Raw genomic sequence first — 12,129 nt, forward strand, 5'->3', positions numbered from 1 at the left:
TTGTTCAGGATCGTGCTACATACACTCGCTAGATGTTTTGGTTGCAAGCGTGGTCAGAACGTGATGCGCTCGACATTTTCGAAAAGGCTACCAGCTGCAGTGTGTCTCCTCGTCGGGGGGGTTGTCCTTGCCAGACGGAAGGGGCGTTTCATTCGATCCGTGTGTCGTGCTCCGCTGAGCCCACACAATGAACTTGTTTCAGGCAGCGTCATAGCGCGCGAGCATTGCTCGCGAGGGGAACCGTCCTGGAACAAGGAGCTCTTGTATTTCGTAGGCCGGCGATCTCGTCTGAATATGGACGCCGTGCTGTCAGCCAAACCGCGCAGGCACCGGTTCTGCTCGCTTCGACAGAGAGTTTTGTGTTTAAATGCAGTAATAAATCGAATGGGCCTCACGAGGAAGGGAAAAGAGGAGAATAACGCAAACCCCCGAGGCAGAACCGCAATAACAAATCAAAACTATGTCACATAAATATTAGAATACAAGCCGAAAGCTTCGTTGTTTAGTATACAAGTTATCTGCAAGCGTGCGGCGAACAATCTGATAGTGCTGCTGATCCCGTCTTTACCACGAACAAAATTTGTCAGTCCTCGTCAGCAACGACCGGCCACTTACTCGTATTTTGTTTCCTCCAAACATTTTGTTCGTTCTACACGGAAACCATTCCCAGTTCACAATCAGTCTAGCAGATCTGTTATGGTGGAACTCTTTACCATCTACTGGACATGATAAATAAATTGACAACCCATTGGCAAGTCTTCGAAACACAGACTTGGTGCAAGTCAAAGAGTTGTAAGCAACGCGTCTATAGGACACTGCGTTCGATTTCCTTCTGCACATCACAGAAAGACTAAAAAGGAACCGTATTAATCCTAGATTAAGAATAACCGATTTTCTAGATGGGGAACGGTAGTACCCCCAATACTTATATAATCCCAGGTAGAGTATCATCAGTTTACGGATGGGCACAATAATTATATGTACCTACAAATGGAAAGAAAGTCAACGGTACTGAACCTGGCTGGTCGATTAGAATTCTCTGAGCACTTAATTGTCAGGTGTCCTTAAAGTGACAGAGACTGCAGTCATGTTAAAGCAACGCTCAGCGTTTAATCAAGCGTTAAACAGCATATCCAGACAAAAAGTACGCAAGTTCGGATCCAGCAATATCATTATTAAGCGTCACATGATTGACTTACGTAAGGGGAATATGGACACGAGGTTACAATTAACATAAAGGTGAAGGTGAAATTGCCAACCCTAAGTGCTGTGATGATAGTACAATTAGCTTGTGTTTGAAATGATGTGATCTAAGGGCGAGGGTGACAAGATGTTAGAGAATGCGTGGCAGTTTAACCACAATCAGTAAGCGTTTGGAACGCTTCTGTGTGATAACGTGTTGTACTGGAAGGGCAAAGATTAACGTATGTAAACGGTGGACTAAATTTTATGTGTAACGTAAGAAATAGCTGGACAGGACTAACAGCTGCTAATAAAACAGCGAAGCTTTCGTCTTAAATTCTAATTTTTAAATGCGAACATTTTAGGTTAGGCTTTACCGTGACTGTTATTGACATTAAATAAAACAACAAGTTTACTGTTACCTGTCACCGTTTTATTTATTTCCACGACGCGTTTAAAAGGTTTACACCTCCATCATCGGGTGGATTTACATTATTTAGTATGACATTTGTGCGTGTGTTGTTTTGCGATTTTTATATGATAATTTTTACACCTAGAGTTTTGATTTGTTATTGAAGTTCTGGCCTTGGGGTTTGTCTTACTTCTCCTCTTCTCACATCAGCGTGGTGCCCCATTCGTTTTATTACTGCATATAACGCAAAACTCTCTGGCAAAGCAAGCAGAACCGAGCCTTCGCAGTTTGGATGACAGCCCTAGTTTTCCATGTGCTGAGTCACGCATGAAATACAACACAGAATTCTGTTCTGATGTAATAATTTACTAGGATTGCTTTGAAGATGCACACAGTTAATTATATTAGGGTAGGCCCAGTGTCGATGAAAAGTCCACCGTGATGCAGACGCTTCAGAATGGAAAACAATGGACTTGGGGCACCTACTTCTTACTTGAAGGTTACATAAAAGTATTTCATTGGATCATGAGAGTCAAGCTCTAAAAAACTGCTGACGAAAGTCTCTAGTATCTCACGGGAGATCTGAAGAAACTTTGCATGATTCATTCATACATCAGTGAGAGATCAGCGTAACTTATTTAGAAAATCGTTAACATGAGTAACCGGTAACTAGGGTTTGGATATCAAATAGCAATGTAGTTAAATATCGATATATCGCAATCAACTATACGATAATTTTAATCGTTGTTTCTCCAGCCAGTATATAGGTAACATTGATATTTTGTGGCGATATAATCGGGTAATATTATTATCTTCATCGCCATCTAATTCACAGTAGAGAAAACTCCATTCTATCTTCTTATTAATATTGAAATATTTACAGCTTAAGAACGATATGAACATATGAAGTACATAAAGAAGTTTTGAATGTTGTAACTGTGTATTTTCATAACCTCCTCTCAATCCAAAGTAAGGGTGTCAGTAATACTGAAAATGTGGAAAAAAAGCTCTAGACACTGAAAACTTATCCAGAATTGTCAGTGTTTTTACGAATACCACCCTCAGAACGGTTAGGAATTAACCCATTCGCAATCTGGAAGGAAGTATGCTAAAATTAATTTGTTTCAGTTCTTTACAATATAAGTTCTTGGAACTGATAATATTTTCCATTTATGTTACCTGTATTTTGAGACATTTTTTCTATTTTTCATATTTTTTTCTTTTTTCTCTGTTTATATGTATGTCGACGACGTATGTCAACGATGTTTCATCGGTTCTGTCTTCCTGTAAATATCATCTCTATGCCGACGAACTCCAGCTATAACCAAGTGTCAGACCTGAAAATATGAAGACTGCAATTGCCCAGATGAACGATGATCTGTCTTCAGTGGTAATATAGGCGAAAAACCTGGGGCTTAAACTAAATGCAAAAAGTAGCATGTAATCTTCATATCTAATCAGAAATTAATAATTCCAGAATTCTGTGACCATTTGCATCCCATTCAATCTGACGCCATCAACTAAATTGGGCAGAGAATATGCCGGAAGATTTTCGCTTGCCTCTATTCTTTCAACAAGTTTCGGGACGTAGGGGAGAGCGGAGCAAGATGGGATGGAGGGCTAGACAGGGTTTTTGTAAGTGCTTCCACGGCAGATGTCGCAACCTAGCGGCGAATACTTGAACTAGTAGACTGTTGCTATGCGATACCTGACAGTGCTGGCAGCCATTTTGAGCAAACCCTTCGGAGTGTATTCATCAAAACGTGTTTTCGTCTGTGCTGAAGTAATTTTTCGTCGTTTTCAGACGTGAAAATGTAAGAGAAGTAATTGTTTCTCGTACTCTTAAGTATTATCATTGAAAAAAGCGCTTTTTAGCAATAAATTAATGCATGCATAAACTACTTGAATATATCCTTTGTGCTATAATATTAACCTAACCTAAAAATTATCCCTGGGGGCAACAGAGGGTACGTTGCGGGAGGGCAAGATGGGGTGCCCCACATGACATAACAAATAATCCAAGAAATCTAATTATATTTTTTATTTCCAGAAAATGGTTCGGACATATGAAAGGAAAACAGAGAGAATTTCATGGAGTGAAGAAGCTATGAAAAATGCTGTCACTCAAGTATTCAACGGTTGAATGGGTTATTATCGAGCAGCAATGGCATTTCAGGTCCCTCAAACAACTCTTGAACGTAAGGTAAAAAAATTCATATCAGGATCTAATGAAGTTGAAAAAAGTGAATCTTTTGTTGTAAAGGATCAACAGCGACCTTACAAAAGTGTATTTAGCCCTGAAGAAGAACAAGAATTAGTTATTTATGATGTAAAGTGGCTGGCATACCAGTTAACTGTGAGAAATAGCAAGCAGCATAATTTTATCCATACCAAATAACCAGCCAGAAAGGAAAGGATTGGCTTAGGGGATTCATGTAAAGATACCCAGGCTTATCATTTAGGAAATCTGAGAAAACCTCCACAGCTAAGGCAATGGCTTTTAACAAAGTTAATGTATCGACATTCTTTGGTTTATTAGGGGAACTATACAACTAGCACAAATTTACAGCAGATCGAATTTATAACTGAAATGAAAGTGGGATTTCTGCTGTTTCAAAGAATACTTCAAAGATATTGACACAGAAAGGGAAAAAACAAGTAGGCTCGTTATCATCTGCCGAAAGAGGGAAAACTGTCTCTGTTGAATTTTGCATGAATGCCGCTGGACGTTTTATGCTGCCCATGTTAGTGTATCCTCACCAGTGAATGAAGCTGGAACTACTTAACAATTGTTCACCTAGAATGTGGGTGGAATGTCTTGTCTCTGGTTGGATGCAAAAAGACATTTTTGAGAAATGGTTCGACAAATTCATTTCATTTTCTAAAGCTACAAACGAGAAACCCATGCTGTTATTGTTGGATGGACATTCAACCAATATGCAGAGCCTGACTATAATTGATAGAACAAGGGATAATGGTGTGGTCATCCTCTGTTTTCCACCCCATTGAACCCACAGGCTTCAGCCTCTTAGATGCTTCATTCATGAAGCCTCTCAGCACATACTATGATCAAGAGCTAACCAACTGGCTAAGATCAAATCCAAGTAAAGTTGTTACCATGTTTCAGATTGCAGAGATTTTCGGCAAAACTTTTCTCAGAGCTGCAACCATGTTAACTGCCATAAACGGTTTCAAAAAAACAGGAATTTGCCCTTTCGAACCAAACATCTTCCCAGATTCAGTGTTTGAAGCTTCTCTCACTACACTCCTTTAGCTACAAGTGAGGCCCCTAAAGTTACTGCAAATAATGACCAAGGAGAGGCTTCAGTTGGCTCACATAAGCAGGTTATGCCAGAGAGAAGCGATAGTCCTGTCAACCAAGCCGGTCCCAAAGAGCAAGATGCACTTGCTGTAGGCCTAAGCCCTGGGTGCTCATTTTGGAACGATAATAACCCCAATTGCCACACTACAAACAAGCTGGCTTCTGAGAACAACACCAATCAATTAAGGTCATTTGCTGTTTCACCTGAACAAATTGTCCCGATCCCTCATGTCGGAAAGAAAAATATCTGAAAAACAGGCCACAAAAAAGGAAAAATTGTTGTTACTCGCTCCCCGTACGAAAGAGAACTTCTGGAGAGTGCAAGTAAAGTTAAGCATGGAAAAAAGAAGGAACAAGTAGGAAAGAGTGCACCTGAGAAGAATGTTAAAAAATCCTTCTTTGTTTGTAAAGGAAAAAAAGTGGGAAAAATAAAAAACCAATGGCAAACTTGACAAAGAAGATACAAAAGGGGAAAAATGAAGAAGGAAGCACATCAGAAGAAGATGACACTGCGTGCCTGCATTGCGGCTATTTCTACTCGCAGTCAACAGAAGGATGGGTGTCAAGTGTCTCTTGTAAAAAGTGGGCTCACTGTTCATGTGCGGTAGAAGAGGATGAGAATGCCAAGCTACATAATGTCTTTAAATAAAACAACAAGTTTCCTGTCACCAGTCACCACAGACATAATGTCTATGAATTTTGCTAACAGAAAGACGATAATAACTGAATAACAATAAACTAAACCTACTAACGATTAAAGTAAAAATGATTGAACATCTTAATCCTCCATTAACAAGAATTATTTTAGTTAGGCCTATTGAAGTTAATATTTTGAGTAACTAATATAACTTTTTTTATCATACAGTGTTTGAGGTATTGAAGTTAATGTTACAATTACATTTTAAGTTAATAGCCTATTTATATAATTTCTTCAGAATACAATGTTAAAAAGATTATTTGTATTTAGTTATTGGAGTTATCTTTAGTAATTTATGTTTAAAGTTAACATTTTAAAGTTAATAGTTTTTGAACTTTAACATCATATAATGTTTACTTACTGCATTTTTATTAGATATTAAAATAAATCTTTTATAAATTTGTAAACCTGTATTCATTTAGTCATTTAATAACCTTTGCCATACACAGTATTGAGGCAGCCCATCTGCCCCCACCTGCATATCCCATCTTGCCATTACTATAGGGTAAGATGGGGTTCTTGGTAAACCGTGAAAAAAATATTTTTTTCTAGTAAATACTAAAATTTGTTGGTCCTAATTTTTTTTATAAACTCTACAAATACTGAAGTTTAAGGTGGAATAACTGGTATTTTTATTGAGCATTTTGTAAGCCTACAAAAAGTTGTGAAGTGCTTGAGTACCCTGTCTTGCTCCACTCTCCCCTACTGTATTTACACAGTAAAATCATTAGTTCTACCGAACTTCCACTGTTGTGATGTAATTCAGCGTGATGCAAGTAGTGAAAACACAAGATGGTTAGAGATAACCATGAAGGCTTGTGTGCACTACATCTGCAACATTCGTCGATACGACAATGTCAATGCTACAAATGCCCAGTTAGGGTGGTTGCAGCCAGACAAGTTACAGGGCTGTCACACGCTGTGTCTACTTCAACGGCTCCACAGTGCAAACCACACCCAGTACCTCACCTCACGCTAAGGGATTCAACATCTTTCGTGCAATCATAACGTAAACACAAGGTCTCACCTATTTAGTGTCTTAGCAGTGCAACAAGAACATTGGCAAACTTCTTTGCTGTCGCTGCTGTCCGCCTCTGGAACAAACCGCCCTGCACTCTTCGCACAGTTCGAAGCCCTGCTACTTTTACGAAAAGACTGAGGAAATTTCTCATGTCATCCTCATATCGTTTCCAAGATCGACGCATATGACTAGCTTTCCCTTTGTCAAAAAGTAAAGCCAATGTTCCTATCTTCTCCCAGATATGCTTCACTTTCTTTTCCATTCTCTATGAGTCACGGTACCTTCTTCACTCTTACATTGTTTAACTCTGAGTTATCACATTCATCTTTCCGTCCCTCTTCAAACCCTTCTCCATGGCCATTCCTGCTAGCACTCATAATTAAAAACCTGCCTCATTTTAATGTTTAACTATTGTTGTATTTACCACATACAAATGTAAACTGTGTGCATGTTTACCTAAATATTGTAATTTTTATTTTTCTAAATCTAGTATAACATGCTTGCAGTAATATACTCAGTGTAAAATATATATAATCTATAGTAATTAAAGGAATTCAAAGAAATTTAAAGAATAATGACAAATATTCCAGAATGAGATTTTCACTCTGCAGCGGAGTGTGCGATGATATGAAACTTCCTGGCAGATTAAAACTGTGTGCCGGACCGAGACTCGAACTCGGGACCTTTGCCTTTCGCAGGCAAGTGCTCTACCAACTTTTTTTTTTTTTAATTTCATTTTGTTCGTTGTCGTTCGTTGTATCTGATCGGGGTGGACGTCGTAAGACACCCTTTTAAGTTCGTTGTTGATCTATTAACTCTGTTTTTTTTTTTTTTTTTTTTTATTACAGAGGGCAGCTAGCCCTCTGACCGCCAACTGAGCTACCGAAGCACGACTCACGCCCCGTCCTCACAGCTGTACTTCTGCCTGTACCTCGTCTCCTACCTTCCAAACTTTGCAGAAGCTCTCCTGCGAACCTTGCAGAACTAGCACTCCTGAAAGAAAGGATGTGGTAGAGCACTTTCCCGCGAAAGGCAAAGGTCCCGAGTTCGAGTATCGGCCGGCACACTGTTTTAATCTGCCAGGAAGTTTCAATGACAAATATTTCTCCCAAAATAATACATCTGACAAATGATATTATATGCTTAAAGGCATTAAACCACCAAACAATTAAAAAAAGTTGTATCTTATACGCTTTCAAACAAATCACGAAAAACCAGTCTAGATCGCCATGGTTATTTTATTAAAATGGCCGGTTGCGGTCGAGTCTTAGGCAATCTTAAAAAAAGCACCATCGGCTGAAGTTGAGTAGACCTCTGTCGCCGAAATTGCTCGTTTGTGTGAGGAGTTTCAGCGACTGAGGTCTACTGACTGTCCTATACATCGTCAACTTCAGCTGATGGTGCTTTTCTGAAAACGGGCTAAGATTAAGCCGAAACCGGATATTTTAATAAAATAGCCATTTCGATCTAGAGTTTTTTTGTCATTGATTTTATATAGCTTAAGATCGCTGTTTCCCAAAAAGGGTACCAAAAATTTTATATGCATTCTGTTCACGGCACCGAAAAAAGAGAATTATGAGTGATGGGTGCAAACCAGTGGGAAGAGACAGACAGGGCCTCAATAAGTTTAAATAAGAAAACAATTGTTCATTTAAACATAAATTTGTAAAGTAGTTCCAGCTATTAACCATATGAAAGCAACCAAAACCTATATTTAATGCCAGTAGTACGAAAAACATTGTGCTTCGGTTTTAAATATACGCTTTTTATTCACCTCTCTCTGACATAAGATACATTATTTGTCTCTAAAAAATGGCAATCCTACTCATGCTTCATTGTAACCTAGAAGGTTGAAAAAGTATGTAAATAAAATCACTCAAACCCAGAAACTGAGTCAGGACATCCAGATGACTGCGTAACTGTCAGAGACTTGTCTTGGTTGTCTCACATTAAGTGTAATCAGTCCCATCAGAAGACTCAGAGAAGACAGTCAAATAGCTGACATGGCCGCGGATAGTAGTTTCATTCAGTTGTTTCATTCGACTGAGAAAACCGACTGAACGGAAAGTTAACGGACTAGCCAATCAGTTGTTGAAACCAGTCGGTTACCCCACCACTACATTGTGCACTCTCAATCTTTAAAGAAGAAAATTTAAACAATAAAGTTTAACAGAATCTGAGATAACAAACAACTACCTTAATAAAATGATGGATGTACCAGCGCCAAATATGAGGAATAATGGTGGGGGTCTGTTATCAAGAATGAAGGTAGGCACCTGGTCTCGAATATAAGACGTCTTCGTTTAGGTGTGGATGTGAAATTGAGGGGTATACAAAGGCAATCAGCATCTGCAGCCTAAATGAATTAATCTTGAAACCGAAGTTTTAATGTGTAACAGGGTGAATGATGAATTTTTGCCACATAAGATTTGGAGGTTCAAATGGTTCAAATGGCTCTGAACACTGTGGGACTCAACATCTGAGGTCATCAGTCCCCTAGACTTGAAACTACTTAAACCTAAGGACATTACACACATCTATGCCCGAGGCAGGATTCGAACCTGCGACCGTAGCAGCAGCGCGGTTCCAGACTGGAGTGCCTAGAACCGCTCAAGCACCGCGGACGGCTTTACAGAAAGAGCGCCCAACGAGAAGACTGACACGCTAAGAGCAGTCAGTTAGGTCGTAACAGATGCGAAAGCCTAATGCTTGAAGTCGTTGATAAAAAGTTACGTACCAAACCTTACTTACATTAATGGTGTGAAAAGAAGCAGGAAAAGGCGTTAGAAGAAATAGAAACGGGCTGCGGCTTACAATACTTCACTTAATTCTTTATTAGAAGGAAATAATCAAGACAAAAGAAGTGATAGTTTACACACACACACACACACACACACACACACACACACACACAGTGCTGACGCTTCTACAAGGAGCGTGCATTCTCGCGTGGCTGGCGAGCGAGATTCGAACCTCGTACCGCGTCTGAGATCCATGTTGTCCATCTCGGTGTTGTGGATGATGTGCAATTTCTTCTGGAACTCGCGGGTGAGCTTCTTCCGCACGTAGTCCGCCTCGATCTCCTGCTTGGTGCGCGGGATCCGAAACCGGATGCAGCAGCACAGCATCACCACTGCAACAGGGAAAGCCGTGGGGTAGCGTATAGCAGGGCACCACTGACCTAGAGCAAAATTATTCCCTCTGCCCCGTCTATCCTTAGAAATTAACCAGTCACTTCTATGGAAACATTAAGTCAGCATCAGCAGATTTCCCTAGCAAACATTCTCTGTTGAAAATGGCACGATGTCTACTCAATGAACCCTCTTCGTGGGTAAAGTTTTTCCACGGGTTGAAGCGGGAGAATAACTTTGACGAAGCTCAAACAAAGTAAAATAACTTTCTGTCTACAACTGAGATAATTAATGTGTAAAATTCTCCAATTATTACAAGAAAACTGCAGTATATTAGAAATAATATTCAATTTACAAGATAATATTTCTACCACCTCATTCTCACCTAACAACGACAGATAGATGACCCAAATCAGTAATCACACGGCACGTAACACAATCTTAAAATATTAAAATTTGTTTGCTGAATAATACTGAATTCGAGTCCAGAGATACACTTAAGAAGCAGCCAGATGATTTGTTGAGAAAACTGAAATTTTATTTTTAATTTATGAAATATGTAGGACTTACGGAGGTCTTAAAATAAATACTGAAATAGTGTAAAGAATGTCAAGAGCTAGTTCAGGATGTAGGAGACAAGGTAGTTCAGTTGGAGAGGACTGGACGAGTCTAAAGTGTAATCCCAGAAGAACGGCACATAAATATACAGTACGTACTAGGAAGATAACTGCGAAGTAACGTCGGATAACAGAAAGAATACTTCAGTTGATCGACCAAAGAAGGAAATAAAAAAATGTTCAATTAAATACAGAGATATGTCTCTTACAAGGAAACCTCCCCATCGCACCCCCCTCAGATTTAGTTATAAGTTGGCACAGTGGATAGGGCTTCAAAAACTGAACACAGATCAATCGAGAAAACAGGAAGAAGTTGTGTGGAACTATGGAAAAATAAGCAAAATATACAAACTGAGTAGTCCATGTGCAACATAGGTAACATCAAGGAGAAATCTGGCTCAGGAGCGCCGTGGTCCCGTGGTTAGCGTGAGCAGCTGCGTAACGAAAGGTCCTTAGTTCAAGCCTTCCCTCGAGTGAAAAATTTTTTTTCTTTATTTCCGCAAAGTTATGATCTGTCAGTTTGTTCATTGACGTCTCTGTTCACTGTAATAAGTTTAGTGTCTGTGTTTTGCGACCGCACCGCAAAACCGAGCGATTAGTACACGAAAGGACGTGCCTCTCCAATGGGAACTGAAAACGTTTGATCGCAAGGTCATAGGTCAACCGATTCCTCCACAGGAAAACACGTCTGATATATTCTATACGACACTGGTGACGGCATGTGCGTCACATGACAGGAATATGTTGTCGACCCACCTAACTTGTACACTTGGCGAATGGGTAAAAAGATTCTTCTACCTTGCCCTATTTAGGTTTTCTTGTGGATGCGATAATCACTCCCAAAAAAGTGATGAAAACATAAGAGTTTGTGACATAAACTGAAAATAAAAAATTAAATTCTTCACTCGCGAGAAGCCTTGAACCAAGGACCTCTCGCTCGGCAGCTGCTCACGCTAACCACGGGACCACGGCACTGCTGACCTGACGTTCTCCTTGTGTTGCATATCTTCCACATGGACTACTCAGTTTGTATATTTTGCTTATTTTTTCATAGTTCCACACAACTTCTTCCTGTTTTCTCGATTGATCTGTGTTCAGTTTTTCAAGGCCTATCCACTGTGCCAACTTATAACTAAATCCGAGGGGGGTGCGATGGGGAGGTTCCCTTATTAGGAATGCAATGAACAGGACTTGCAGAGAATCCAACATGGAACGGCTGAAGGAAAAATGCGAATAAATCTAAAAGGAATGGTCGTCGGAAGGACGTATTCAGCAGTCAGAGAAGTCAAAGCAATCTTCAGTGAAATTAAAAGCGAAGTGCAACAGGAATTACACTGTTAAACGCAGTTAGGCGGGAAGTCTCTGCGACGGAAGGAACTGTCTAAAGACATGGTAGAAGAAGAATGCGAAATCGAAATAGAAGAGACAGGGGATCCAATATTAGGCTCAGGGTTTAATAGAGTTTTGGACGATTTGCGATAAAGTAAGGCACAAGACATAGATAACATTCCTTCGTAATTTCTGAAATCATTTGAGGAAATGGAAAACAAACCACTATTGAAGTTGGTTTAAAGAATCTGTGAGTCTGAGGAAATTCAATCAGATTTTCAGAAAAATATTATCCTCACGATCCCGAAAATGCAATGGCATGTAAGTACGTGAACTATCGCACAGTCAGCTTAACCGCTCATTCGTCGAAGTTGCCGACAAGAATCATATACAGAAGAATGGAAGATAAAATTGAAGA

At 39.7% G+C, this 12,129-nt stretch overlaps 1 protein-coding gene across 1 annotated transcript in view; it reads right to left on the reverse strand.

The window, feature by feature from the left end:
• Positions 1–12,129, reverse strand: part of LOC124594253 — a 54,015-nt gene that overhangs the window by 16,596 nt on the left and 25,290 nt on the right. The window contains exon 3 of the mRNA XM_047132617.1: positions 9,615–9,767. Within this exon, the coding sequence (XP_046988573.1) occupies positions 9,615–9,767 (153 nt within the window). The remainder of the gene's footprint in view (positions 1–9,614; positions 9,768–12,129) is intronic.

Source organism: Schistocerca americana, chromosome 2 (assembly GCF_021461395.2).
Source record: "Schistocerca americana isolate TAMUIC-IGC-003095 chromosome 2, iqSchAmer2.1, whole genome shotgun sequence".
Taxonomy (NCBI): domain Eukaryota; kingdom Metazoa; phylum Arthropoda; class Insecta; order Orthoptera; family Acrididae; genus Schistocerca; species Schistocerca americana.